We start from the raw sequence: 14,674 nt of genomic DNA, 5'->3' as shown, positions 1-14,674 counted from the left end.
TTATAACATTTAGGGTTTCAGCACGATGCATTAAATAGCTTGTAATTCACAAAGACACTTTTATACACCACCAGTCACAGTGAGAAAGTGACTGGGCTGTCAGTGACAAGTGTGTGCGGGACAAAAACAAAAAAAAAACAACACCTTTGTGTCGATTTTTGCTAAATCCGTCTAGGCAAAGAGGTGTGTGCACATTTATAGGACAGTATGTGCGTGTGCAGTGTGTTTCTTGCTCTCACCCAGCTCATCCCAGAGCTGTCTGTACTTGTCGGTCATGGTGGTGCCCTGCTGTCTCCACAGCGCCAGCCGAGGGTCTGCCATGAACTGTTCTGTGATCAGTGTTAACATCCTCGCTCCGTTGGAGTCACGCATCTTCAGCATCTCCCTCACCTAGAGGAGGACACAAGAGGGACAGGCCCGCGCACACATGTAGTTTACAGCAGCTGAGGAACAAAGAGCGGCGATAACACGAGCGGCACGTTGTTCTAACATCATGTGCGCGCTGAAATATTCATGGCACGTACGCAGGCTTAAATCAATGAAGAACACAACTTTTATGCCTCGGGATGGCGCAAAACACATGTAGCACATTTAAAGATGGCCGGGCATGTTTTCATATCTACTGTGTGTAATCTGTTGATCTTGGTGATAGAGGTAAATACAGTGGCAGCAAACATTTATATTTTAATCTTGCAGCTACTGCACTTGTCAACGGTCAAATCAGGTTTAATGGTCGCATGACAAAATTCCTCTCATTCTCGTCGTGTTTTGTTTCCTTAAAACGCTGTTTTAAATACTTACTGTGCTTTTTAAATCCAGTTCTTGACACAGAAACGGAATAATCATTTATGTTTTCTAAATAGTTCTCCGATTTCACTTAGGGGTTTTAATATTCTGCAAAACTAGATGTCACAAAGAAAATCCATTCATTACATTACATACAATATGGCATCATTAAAAAAATTAAAAAGAATGAGAATCCAACTTCAATAAAATCAGTTACTAGAAGAAAAAAGTAAACATGTTTCTTTGTGCATAAACAGCAGCGATAGTTTTCTCTTCTCTACTTCACTTTTCGTGAGAAGCGCTAATCACAAGAGGGACTGGTTTATTGTAAACTATGGTGGTCAGCAACTTCTTCTAGGAGGCATTAACACTCTTGGGTGTGCAGGAATATCAAATATTAATCTGATTTGCTACTTCTTTAAAGACAGGGGAGGGGATTTTTCAGTGAAACACCAGAAAAACAAAAAACAGTCAATTTCAACTTTGCAACATGTGCGGAGACAACACTCACGCACACACACACGCATGGACACTTGCAGTAGATTCAAAAGTTCAAATGCAGTGGATGTGTGTTTTAGATTTAAGGGGAGCTCTGCGTAAGCGCAAGTGCGTACGTGACTCTCGATGTGGGCGTGCACGTCTGTGTAAGCATATACGCGGCTGTTAGTGGGCGTGCGCGCGCACTGAAATGAATATAACAGGCAACAAAGAGCATGAAGCCGAGAGATATTCTAAAAGCCAGGCGGACTGGATGATAATGGCCTTGGCTTGCAGTCTTTACATAGCACACAGCGCATTAATGCTGGTCTAGCTCTGCCACTGTAATACCAGGTAACGGAGCGAACGGCACGTCTCTCATGTAATCATTTAATCACGGGTACAAAGGAGCATACAGCGCGAGCTTTCGCCTTCCGATACCTCTCTCTTTCTTCATCTTACAGTGTCTGTCCCTCCTGCAATTAGCTCCAGCATGACGTTCAGTGTATGTGCTCTCTGTATTATGTTGTTTTTACTCCTGCTTCTTATAAAAGTGCGCTAACATTATGGAGAAAATATTTATTCAAAGTAGCTGTTTGTTCTTGTGAGAAAGACAAAAGAGCAACGTGAACGTGTCCGTGACTGGCAGGGCTGGTATGTACTGTATGAGAGCTGGTGTGTTTTGTACGTGTATGTGGGAGTGTTCCTGGGTCTTGACCTTGCTGAAGAGCAGGTTGAGCTGCTTGCCCGAGCCGTGGTATCCTCCCTGGGACAGGAAGAGCTTGACCTGCTCCTGAACCTGCTCCTCATCCAGGTGCCAGCAGTTCTCATCATCCACACTAGCTCCCGCTGTGGGGTCCGGGGCCCCTACACACACACACACACACTTCAAATCTTAAATGTGCATAAGGCCATAACATTTTTTCCCCTCATTATCTCTTATCCTAATTAATACTATGGCATTTTTGGTATAGGACATTTGTGAATATATATTTGTCAAATAAAACCCCGTGCAGATTTTATATTCCAGGGAATGAGATGAAAGTCAGTTTAATTTTGTTCATGAAAAGCACAAAAACAGTGCACTTTGATCTTAGCAAACACAGTTAAAAGCTAAGTCTACAAAAAAAACCCCAAAAAAACATCTCTTTCCAAGTTCATTTGCCCTTCCTTTTAAGAAAAAGATCAAAAATATCTCCATAAATAGCCACGAAATTTAAAAAAAAAAAAGACTGACAATGTAACTCATCTTTCTACACCTTTATGTCCTATGACTACAGCAACCTGCAAGTGCACTACTCGTACTGCAGGCAGCAATGTGGTGTTTTGTTTCTATAACATTACCAAGCACACATCAGCAAAGCCATTTAGCTATTTGATCTTAACAATAGACAAACTTGCCACCATTGCATTTTAATAAAACTAATTTTAATATAACATAACGTCATTATTTCAGTGCCGCCCTCAATAATTAAACTGCATTACCGATTAAGCAAATTAACTGGTTTCACTGAGATAGATTTTTGTTAAAAGCATGCAATAACAAATTGAGTTTTAAAGATGTCTTTCCGAAGACTCGCTGAGGAGACGCTCAAACTGAGAACCTGAACAGGAGTAACTCTGCTAGCAAGAGTTAGTTTACATTTCTAGAGCTATCAATGGCTCATTGACAGGTCTCTTCATTCTCAAAAGACTCTGTCTCTTCTGTTCTCCGTCTTCTTTTTTTGGCCCTCCTTCTCAGTTTCCTTTGCTCAAGTCTGTTTCCTGTGTCCTGTTATTTTTGGACACCTCCCCATAACTTCTTTTTTGCTTCCTTCATCACTTCTCCAGTTACAAAGCAGCAACACACACAGACAAAAAAACAAAACGCATCCAGACTCTTTTATGCCTTTTTGTGCTTCTTGGTTTCCTTGGTTTCTCTTCCCGAGTTGTTTGCCCTTCTATTTGTACTTGCTGCTTACCTCTTCTGGGTAAGCAGTAAGTACAGCATTGATAACAAGAGATAAACAAATCTGTCTAGTAACCTCTTGATCTGTATCTCTGCATTGTTATATCTCTCTCTCTCTCTCAGAGGTAAAGAAGAGCTCTATAGTGTTGATTGCAGCCACAGAATCTCTGCTTGCCGTCTGGCTCTTATTAATGAGTAACATTGATCCCGCCACACTTCACCTTCCCCTCACAGTCAATACGTGCGCACGTAGAGGCTGTTAAAACCCACATGCGATCTTAAACATGCCCATTACCTCACAAAGACACTAACACACAGGTTTCCTCACCGTGGACCTGATTGATCTCAGAGTTCTGTGACAGAATCTCGTCTGCCAGTTTCTGCGCAGTAGGCAGAACCTCAGTGTGGTGGACTGATATCAGATACTGGACGAACTTCTGCAGCTGGTCTCTGCTCATCTGGAAGAGGGTTTCCGAGATGGGCAGGTGCAGCTTGACCTGTTCCGGTTTCCGTACTCTGTAAAGCGACAGCGCCACTACATGGGCGCAATAGAAGATGTCCTTGTTTCCACAAGTGCACGTTACCGCCGTGATCTTGCAACGATCAAAGCTCACGCTGACGCTGCAAACGAGCTCCGGTGACGAGGGGGTGGCGGGGTCCGTCACTGTGCCGCTCAGGTGGAAGCCTGAAAATGTTAGAAACAAAAGAGAACGTGCTTTGTTTTAGGAACGTTTTTGTTAAATCCTTCATTTTTTTCCATTTGTCTTTGCAACTAAAACAACAAGCCAAGCTACAGAAACAGCAGACAACTAAGCAACGTCTTATATAATACAGGGACATAACCACCATCAGCCACTAGTTAACGGTGCTTACACTCTTCTTTGTAGAATTGGTTTACTTTGGAGGGTTTTTAAGCATGAAAGGTCTGTTTAGGGTGATGCTAATAGATCTCAGCTGGAGATGGTCCAGGTCCTGTAGTCCCAGACTATGACACTACCACCACCATGTTTGACTGTTGGTATGTTGTTCTTTTTATGAAATACTGTGTTACTTTTGAGCCAGATTTAAGAATATACAAATGACCACAACTGTTAGTATTGCTGAATCATGAAAGCTGACCTTAACTGAGACAAGTAAGGCCTGCAGTTCTTTAGATCATACGCTGGGTTCTTTTGTGACCTCCTCGATGAATCATCGATGCACTCTTAGAGCTCATTATGGCCATTCTTGGATAGGTTCACCACTATTCCAAGTTTTCTCTATTTGTGGATAATGCTTCTCACTGTGGTTTGCTTGAGTAAAAGGGGCTAGTCTAAGCTAGCCACATGAGGTAGTACAGCGTTTGAAGCTTCTGCATTGGATTGAGTTTTTAGTCAAGAAGGTTGCTGCTTGGTTTACAGATCTACAGACACACAGAGGCAACAAGACGTTTTGTACTACAGCAGCTAGTTCACCAAGTGTGCTCTTTAATAAATGACACTACTGTGCACATTGTCTACAAGAATGAATAAACTTAGGATGGAGTTATGTTAAACAGACTCACTCGGCCGCAGTCACCTGCCAAAGGCCCCATGTTCTCTTATCAGTATGATCAGGACCAGCTGCAGTCTACTACCATTACTGTGAGTGAGAGTAGAAGGGCCTGACAGAAATCTAGATGCAGGAAACTGCTGATCCACGGCAAAAGGAATTGAGAAAGAGATAAGGAAGTGAGCAGCGTGCTTGACTTTTCCAGTATGAATTATACAGGCTCTCATTTGAATATAATGTTTGATCTTGTCCTGACTGCACCATCCAGAGGCGTGGCTAGTCATTATTCGAGAATACATATGAATGAACCAGGTGGGGGTTCCCAGCAGTGGCCTAAAACACACACTTATGAGCATATGAAAGAGACACACATATGGGCACACACACACATATTGAGGCACAGCGTGCGATCATGCATTTATTAATAATGGGAGTGGTTAGCAGAGGCCAGGAGTAGCTTATGAATGCATTTATGCGCTCAAGAGAGAACTCTGAAATTCATGTGGACCATGCAAAGACATACATATGTTTAATATGTTTATCAAAGGACCGAGCGCGTACATAGATGTGATATCAAGCATGTATTAACGCATATATCAAAGTGTTTTCTGGGGCTCTATATTTGGTATGAAGGGAGGGGCAGGAGTTGAATATTTTATAGGATATAGATGGAAATGAGTGGAGGATTATTCAGGAAAGCTAAACAGAGGTCAAAATAGACACCCTTCTTTCTTTGTCCTCAATGAGTGGAATAAGAAAGCGGGTGACTAAAATAGTGATAATGTGAAATGTCAGCATTGTCCCTAAAGCAGCTTCTAGAAAAGCATAGTTGGAAACTTCATTTAAATATCTTGCATATCACAAGGCTGTCAATAGCTGTTGTCTTACAGTTTTTGCCAACAAGTTTTAGTTAGTCCTGCATCTAATAGCATTTCATACTTGGTGACCACTTTCATTGGTTTATTCCTTCTTTTTAGCCAACAATTTCAAGCATTTATTTATACATTTATATCCTTTCAATAGTTACTATTTTAATGACATGGTATGCTTTCAGCTAGTCATTTAAAATTCTTAATTCATTTTATCCAGACATTTTAGTTTGTTTATTTCACTTTTATCTCACCATTTCAACTGTTAATCAATACATCTGGCTAAATATTTCAGTAGCAAGCCATACCATTAGCTTCTCATTTCAGAGTCTTCATTTAAAATTTTACTGAGCTAATTTAAATGTTTATTCATTATTTTTAGTTAACAATTAGCTAACAAACTGTGGATACTTTTCTCAATATTTAAGCTGTTAATACATTAAGGAAACAATTTCAATTTCAACCAATTTTTTAAACTATTAATTTCAAACTTTTTATTAATTTAGCATTGAATAGCATACTTAGCATAGCATACTTTGACTTTTATTTGTTTTAACAGTTAGCTAACAATTTCACTTACAAGGCATGCATTTGGGTAATCATTTTAAACCACTTTAAACGGTTTAGTTATAGTTTAACAGTTGAAATAGTGAAAATAATCATTTTAACAGTTAGCTAACAATTTAAATTACAAGCCAATTTAAATTATTGTTGCTTAACTAACAATTTTATTTCTTTATCTATATTTTTAGTTAACAAACTTAACTTCTAGCTTTACTTTGAGTAAACTTTAGATAACCACTTCACGTGTTTATCTAAACTGTGAATAAACTATGTGTTCCTATTTATTTTGACTGTCTGTTTTCTGCTTCACATCCATTAACTTCAGTTAGCAGTTAACTTTTCTTCTCAAGCCTCTTCAGGCCCCTCCATTCTTAAATTGCTTTGAATTCCCCCCCCCCTTTTGGATTAGTTGAGCATTTGTGTCCATTTAATGCTTGTTCCCTTGGATGAGAATAGTTGCTATCGGTTTTATGAGACGGATGCCTAATATAAATCTATCAATACAACATTCAAAAAGCTCTATCAGCATGAATGTAATTGGAGTTTGTAAAACAGAAAGAGCAATGAATTATGATATTTACCCTTTCGCTTAGCATTATCTGCAAACTAAGAAATGCTGGCTGCAAAAACCTAACACTGCACAACACTGCCATGGAGATATGCGTTTCCATTCTGAAAGCCAGCTGGCAGAGGAAACACATGTTTGTTAACAATATCCACAGTAGATTGAGTGTGGATCAAATATGGCAGCCACTCGCATCTGCAGTGATCAAAGCCTATATGTCTCCAGCTGTGGGAGACTCCAGCACTGAGACAATCTTAAACTAGACAAAAACGCTGACATGGTGCACCTGGTTGTAGAGCAGAAAGCTAGCTTATTAAGCTGTAAAAACAAAAAAAACATACAAATGAGGATTTTGTTTGTAACTCTTGCTGCTACATTTAGTCTGTCGGTACGTGCGTGTGTGTGCGTGCGCGCGGATGTCAAGCTTGTGTTTCGAGAGTGGCCCCTGGTCCACAGAGGGGGGAGAAAGAGAGAACATCAAAAACATGTGGGGCTTAGAGAGCCCAAAAAAAATGAACCTTTGATACAATTGCACGCACACACACACACACACACACACGGTTGTAAAACCAGCTGCACTTTAAAAACCAAAACTATTTTTCTTTCTCATAGAGAAAATGAACAGGGATACTTTTTGGATTCAGAACACATGGAGTATAAAACACTGAACAGCGATAAAAGACTTGCGTATTTAAAAAGCTAAATTCTGTCGTGTTTCCCTTGCTTTAATAGGCATTCTCACTCTCTCCCCTTCCAAGCCCTTTTCATCCATCCACATTCCCACAGCTCTTTCTCTCTCACTCTCTGACAGATGGGTAGGTAATGAGTTTCGCCTTTCCCCGTCCAATCGTCTGGGCACCAAAATCTGCCCCCCACGCCAAAAATGCCCTTTTAATTTAGCCAAGCGCTGAGTACAGGGATATTACTGTTTAGATACACGCACTAGCACACACACACACACACACACACACACACAAACACACCTCCCCTGACTCCTGGTTGGGTGGGTATGAAACCTTCAATGTCTCATGTGCTAGCTATTAAAGAGCCTGGTTTCCCCCTCACCCAGTCCACCCAGCTTTCCTCCCCAAGTGGTACTCAGGGCTCTTTTCTGTGCATGTTCAAGAGGCCAGTGTTGGCTTTCAAAGTAACCATGGCGGCCATTTTTAGAACAAGGCCTCTGTGAGGTTGCCCTAGAAACCCCTTCTGACCGCCCTGGTGAAATCACACTTGGCCCAAAACACAGAGGAAACAGGCAATGACAGTGTGTGAAAGAGTGAGTGAGAATGAGTGTGTGTGTGTGTGTGTGTGTGTGTGTGTGTGTGTGTGTGTGTGTGTGTGTATATAAAGCTAGCTAGCTTGCTAGACAGCTAAACAGACAGACAGATAGATATCCAAAAATGTCTGTGGACCACCCACACTCTTTGGGTGACCCACATCAAAGCATTCTTTCATATTGCACTTCGATCTTTCATTCTCAAATTGTGTAAGTGCAGATTAGCCAGTATGTGACGTCTTGACCAGCTATGACCACTTCTGCTTATTCCAAAAACAAGGGCCCCCCTGAAATGCCAGATTTGTGCTCTTATTTCAGGGAGGAAAGACCTGGGCTAAGACCTGCAGCTCCTTCAACGTACGTCTGCTGTGACGGAAGAATGCCACCTTTATATGCTCCCTATGAAACAGGATTTAGCTTCCCACATGAAGGCAGTTGGTGGGGAGAGGGGGTTTGCTTCGCTAAGCACAAAAGTGCCCAGTGTTCCAAAATCAGTGAACTAAATTAGATTGAGCAACATACATATATTTCCGCAATCAAATTAAGATTCCAAGTCAATGGAGAAAATTCAGGCCCAGCAGTGGGAAGGTCATTAAGTTTATTGGCTGAATTGGTCCATGAGTGACTGTCACCTAAATCTAATATGGCACCCTGCAGTTCAGACAGCACTCATCCTTTCTGTGTGTGTGTGTGTGTGTGTGTGTGTGTGTGTGTGTGTGTGTGTGTGTGTGTGAGAGAGTTTGTTTGTGTGTAATTTATTCTGAAAAAATGATGCATTTGAATGAAAAAACAAAAGACAACAAACAAAACCAAAAAAAAATAAAAAGAACCAAGATTAAACAAATGGGCCGGTATGAAAGCAAGTTAACAAAGGCAAAGAGGGAGAAACAGCCAGAGCAAATATTTAAGGCCCAGTCGCCTGCACAGATTCACTTTAGCCTTGCACATTAATCAAATTACCTCGTGGGCTGTAGACAGAGAGAGAGCAACACCTAAATCCGACTCTGCCCTGCTAGAGCTTCTCTGATCCAGAGGGGACCACCTGCAGCAGTGTGAGCTTTAACATGGGATCCTATTTTATGTTGACCAAAGATAGCCTGCTTAAACCTAACAGAGAAAAGGCTATTGGCCTGGAATCCAATCCATTTGGTCGGACTAAACTGAGAGGCCCTGCTGAAAGGAGATCTGAACTGCTACAAGGCTAGAAAAGGGACATAAACTGATGAACAACCCCCACCCTCTAACACGCCATCCCACCCACAGCTAAAGGAGCATTTCCTTCGTCGCAGCTCCTTGAACTGGCCCAATTAATAAGGTTACAAAGACGTACACAAGGCTATGCAGCATCTAAAAGGGTAGGTCTGTGTGAGTAACAATAAGTGCATGCGTGTGTGGTCCTATAAGGAAGAACCCATACAGAGACTATAAACAGACATCAGAGCTATTCTGCAGGAGACCTTGCTCCAGGCGTGTGTGTGTGTGTGTGTGTGTCCTAGGTATGGGACAGGCTTGAATAACACAACTGAGCTCCAGGGGCAGCCATATTCATGCCTTAAACCCACTGGTGCACCAAAAAAAAAAAAAAAAAAAAAAAAAAAATGTATTTTTCCTCCCCGGGTGTGTTTTCATCACCCACACATTTACACATGCATATTTGTACACAAACACACACACAAGCTCCCAGTCCGAATGCTTATCCTGACAAGACACACATAAGCATAAATTAATGTTCTGAGATATTCTATGAATTTCAATGCATTTACTTCCGTTTGAGAATCTGACAGCAAAATCTGAATGTTAATCATAGGGACGGGAGGGAAAGTATACGTGTATGTCTGTGTGTTTGTGTCTACGTGCGAGTGTGCGCGCACGCTGACGGATGTGTGGGTGATTGGAGTTGTCATCAGCTGGCGGTTGAAATGACAGTCGACTACTGGGCTGCTGCCACTTCGTTGCCACGCGGTACATCAGGAATGACTTGCAATTTTCTAACTATCACTTTCAAAATGGATTCTAATTTTGCTGGATTGGGCCTGTCAGACAGAGATGGTGTTACTGCTCTGCTGACGGATCCCAAAGGTTGGTGTTCAAGAAAATGACCAGTATAAGAAGACAGTGAAGCCTCTCGTCATGGACGGGCTTGAGACAAGAGGAAAAAAAAACAAAACAAAACAAAAAAAAAAAACAGTTTAAGGGATATTCATTAGAAAATGTTGGGGAACAGGGATAACCAGCTAGCATGACTCTATATAAAAAGATACATAAAAGTCTGTAAAAGTTTATTAGGCCTCAGTCACACAGGCCTAGAGACTGATTGGCCATCTGAGAACCACCAGTTGAGATTGAAAAACCTGGCAACCCAACTTTTTGATAAGTGGTTGCTGACAGTTGCTAGAAGAGGATTGTAATTGCTTCACTCCCTGAAAGGTCACCAGTATTTTGCATGAGGGATGCCAGCTTGACTGCAAATACTTTCAGCTACTTCCCACAGTGGATGGATCCACATATCGATTTGGCACAGATTTTATGTGACACAATCCTCCAGTTTATCTGGGCTTATGATGGGCCACTAGGAGAACACTAGCTGTTGGCATCCTGAGGCGTTCTTTGCCTTCAGTCAGACCAGAAAGCATAAAAAGTGAATGACATCCCACGACTTCAAGTGATGGGAAATGAGCAGCATAAACATTGTTGAAATTCCATGCAAACGACTGAAATAATCACTTATAAGAAGAATACAGCCGACTGACATATGATCAGATAGTAAATATATTAGAAGGCTGCTTAGGCGACCAGAGCCTGGAATGGAGGCAAGTGACCAGCAGTCAGCTGCAAACTTATAGCTGACGAGAAGATCATCTACAGTGTGTACTGAGCACAAAAGTTGCAGCTAACACATTTCAAAAGCCACAAATTTTCCTTTGAGGCAAGCATTTTCAATTTCCGGTTTGTGTTGCACTTCTCAGTTTCACTACTGCATGAAGACTCGATGGCAAGTGTTTGCAGTCGAGTTAGTGTCTCCCGTTCCAAAAATGGGCAACTGAAGCAAACTGCTTATAATCAAAGCAATCATAACTGTACACTTCTTTGCAACCAATTTCATCTTCTGACTACAAACAACCTGGTCAGGAAATACATATTTATCCCTAATGACCTGTGGCTGCCAGGAGGTCACTGACCAGTCTCTAGGCCAGGGTGACTAGGATTTTAGTAATCAGTTTCATAGTGACTACCATCAACATCCTGCAATCACTCACCAACTGGTTAGGGAAATCTACATTTTTTCCTTACAACCAGTAATTGCCCAGTGAACATGGCTGGCATTCAGACCTGTGTGACTGTGAGAAACTAAAATTGGGGTCTAACAAAACGTGCTATGTTAGTTGTATTTAAGTATTTAACGCTTGAGTCTAAAATTACTATTAGGTGTAATTTCACCTGTGTGGTATTGGGTGAACTGTTCCTTTAGTTGGTATCCAACAAATTTCTGTCACTTGATAAGTTAGCAGCCTGCTAATTCTGTCTCCCATCTGTAAATTAGCTATACATTATCCCAATCCATGTGCAAGGTTCATTAGTGTGAATGAAATTACAGATGGCTGGAAATGAATGCGTGTAATTAGCAGAAGTCTGTCCCAGAAGACCCACGCAAGCTATAGATGAAGGTAAAGGGATCCATTGAAAAGCCATTGTTTGCTACTACAGCACTTGAGTAACTTTCTGGTGGGAAACCTATAGAGTAAGTTGAGACAGTAAAGCACTAGCCTTGTTCAAAATGAGCTGGTCTGTTCAGTAGACAAAGTAAAAGGAATAAATGGGGATTATTGAAAAGTGTGTTTTTCAGCTTTTATGCAAAATCTGCATGCAGAAACTCCCAGACTGACATGCAAAATAGATTGTAGATGCGTTTCGTTCACTTAATCTGAACTTTGACCCAGAAATCCTTTGGCGATAATGCAGCTTTTAGAAGTTTGTCGAGCCACTAAAGCTCAAATATTAAAATCGATAATAGAAAAAAAAAAGAAAAAAAAAAGAGCAAGTGTGGTTTAAATAAAAAAGATTCTGTAAATGCAGCACAGCGCACAGACAAAAAGCCACTGTGAAAGTTAATGCTGCTGAAAGTGAACAGAATTTATTTGCATATGAAAATAGCTGGGCACTAATGGCACTGGACTGAAAACTGCAGCATGACTGCGAGTGCACATGCGTGGGTTATGTGCGTGTTTTTAGGTTCACTTCTCCACGCCAGGAAATAACCTTACTCTCTTTACCCTTCCCATTTCATTTGGAAAGTCACCCGACACACTCTCTCACACACACACACACACACACACACACACACACACACACACACAAAACCCCACCCCTTGACACACACTCATGATTCCTTCATGCATGCACGCATACTGGCTTCAGTGACTCCCTGCAGTCAACCTCCTTCTGCTCACAAACAGCCCCTCCTCTTTCCTTTTTCTCTCTCCAATAACTGACTCCTCCCCTGTTCCCCCTCCCATGACACACACACACACACACACACACACACACACACACACACACACACACACAATGTTGCCTAGCCCTAAGCTGACCTGCTGTGTGTGTACTGACGTCACACTATAGACAAGGAGAGGCATCATTCCAGACAGACACGAACACGTGCGCACACACACACAGGCCCCAGCCGAGGGGGAAGCTGCATTCCAGCACAGGCCCACAGACACACAAACACACATCACCACGCCTGGCGGTGGGAAGCATGGGGAGCACTCAGCTGTAGCGGGGAGGAGGGGGAGGATGGCGGGTAGGGGTGGGAGGTAAAGGGGGGGGTTTCAGAGGAGGGAGGAGGGAGCGATGGCTCTGAGCCAGTGTTCCTCTGAGCTCAGCACTTCCCCTTTCAGCTCCAGCCAGCCGCCAGTTTGCGTAACGCAGCCAATGTAGCCATGCTGGCTTTTTTTAACCCCTTCTTTCCTGGAGTCACTGAGGTCACACTGGCTGTTCTCTGTTCGCCGGCGCGTGCTACATCCTGCCATAAAGCTGCCTCTGCCGGCACCCCCCCCCCCCCCCCCCATCTCGGAGCGTCCTGTTAGAGCATCAGGCCTGCTGGCATGTTACTTGTGCTTCTGCCTTACCTGGCAGAGATGGAAGCAGGTGCACATGTGTGTTAGTGCCACAGTGAAATGTACAAAAAAGTTATTTATCGTCTCCCTGCACAAAGAAAATAAACAAATCTACATGGAACAATTAAACAGGTGGGCAGTCTATTGGAAAGTGACCTGGCTTCATCAGCGACACCCCAGATAAGACAAAACTGTGCAACAGCTACAGCAGCAGTTTTCAAACACCATAACTGAAAAATATGTAGCTTGCACAATAATCAGTTTGACCATTAAAAAGGGAAAAACCTGACACAGGTAAGGTGTCTGTGCACTGCATCTATTCCTCTGTGTATCTGCTGACCTTCTCTCCACTCTATACCCGAAGTGATGTGAGGCTTCATGCATCAGATGTGCCGCCTACCCCCCTCCCTAAAAAGACAAACAAAAAAAAAAAAGACCCAGTGGAAAGTGTCATAGCTCACACTAACCACAGCAGACACAGTCCACGGTGGCAGGATGGGCAGAGTGGGGGTTCGGGGTGTGGGGGATGGGATGGAGGAAGAAAGGAGGGGAGGTTCTCTCACATTTAATATCGCTTGACACGCGTCATCCAGCATCTCTCAAACAGTAGCTGAGCCTGTGTCAAAGCCGTGGCCCTGTCAAAGATCCTGCGCATACAGTACGCACCTTGTGCGCACACACACACACACACACACACACACACACACACACACACACACACACACACACACATAACTCAGCCACCTGGCGCCTTGATCGACAGGCTGTTGCAGAGAACGGGAATAGCTGGGATGAAGACAAGTGAGGGAAAGAAGAGAACGGGCAGGAAGGAGGGGGAGCACGAGAAAGGTTGATGTCTCTGCTGAATCGAGGTGGTCGATTCGCTTGCCTGCGGGCTATTCCTGTAAATATTGACGTTGATGTTAGCACCACTCTCTTAAGGATAAGCTATAAAGCAAAGGGGGGTGGGGGGGTGGGAGAGAGTCAGATTTACTCTGTGCAAACTGTAAGCATCTGAAATCACACGCTACGCTCGGCCTTCAGAAAGCAAGTCGAAGGGGAAAGGATGAGAGACTTTTCAGGGTGAGGACCTGAAACACATGGGGGAACTGAGATCTCTCTCGGTAGGTTTACAACTCACTCCTCTCCTCTCCCCTCTCTCGCTCACTCGCTCTCTCTCTGGATGGTTAAGGTTTCCATTCTTGGACTAAAAGCAGGCAGCTGACATCAAAACCTTCAGAGAGACCCTTATTTCCCAGAAACAGCTCTGGTTTCATGTAAATAGCTGCCTTTCATGGCTACATTGAGATAAATTGCACCCTGCTGGACAAGAGGGGGGACAATATTCACCCTGGAGCCTCTTTTGTTGACATCCGTGTGCGTTGCCATGACAATGTGTGTCTGTCCGGTGTTGGGTCTATATGCATGTACATTCAGGGGGCAAGCACACACACACACACACACAGTGCAAAATATGCAGACAATAAAAATATGAACACAAGTATCTTCTTTGTCAAACACACAAAACACCGGTTGCACAAA

At 42.8% G+C, this 14,674-nt stretch overlaps 1 protein-coding gene across 1 annotated transcript in view; it reads right to left on the bottom strand.

Moving 5' to 3' along the window:
• The window catches only part of LOC113033786 (zinc finger SWIM domain-containing protein 6), a 49,848-nt gene that overhangs the window by 20,446 nt on the left and 14,728 nt on the right, over positions 1 to 14,674 (bottom strand). The window contains exons 2-4 of the mRNA XM_026187888.2: positions 3,540 to 3,896; positions 1,982 to 2,130; positions 240 to 390 (exon numbers count right to left, since the gene is read on the bottom strand). Of these exons, the coding sequence (XP_026043673.1) occupies positions 240 to 390; positions 1,982 to 2,130; positions 3,540 to 3,896 (657 nt within the window). The remainder of the gene's footprint in view (positions 1 to 239; positions 391 to 1,981; positions 2,131 to 3,539; positions 3,897 to 14,674) is intronic.

Source organism: Astatotilapia calliptera, chromosome 12 (assembly GCF_964374335.1).
Source record: "Astatotilapia calliptera chromosome 12, fAstCal68.1, whole genome shotgun sequence".
Taxonomy (NCBI): domain Eukaryota; kingdom Metazoa; phylum Chordata; class Actinopteri; order Cichliformes; family Cichlidae; genus Astatotilapia; species Astatotilapia calliptera.
Note: the sequence above shows the minus strand (reverse complement) of the source record. Positions and strands in the feature narration are given on the sequence as shown.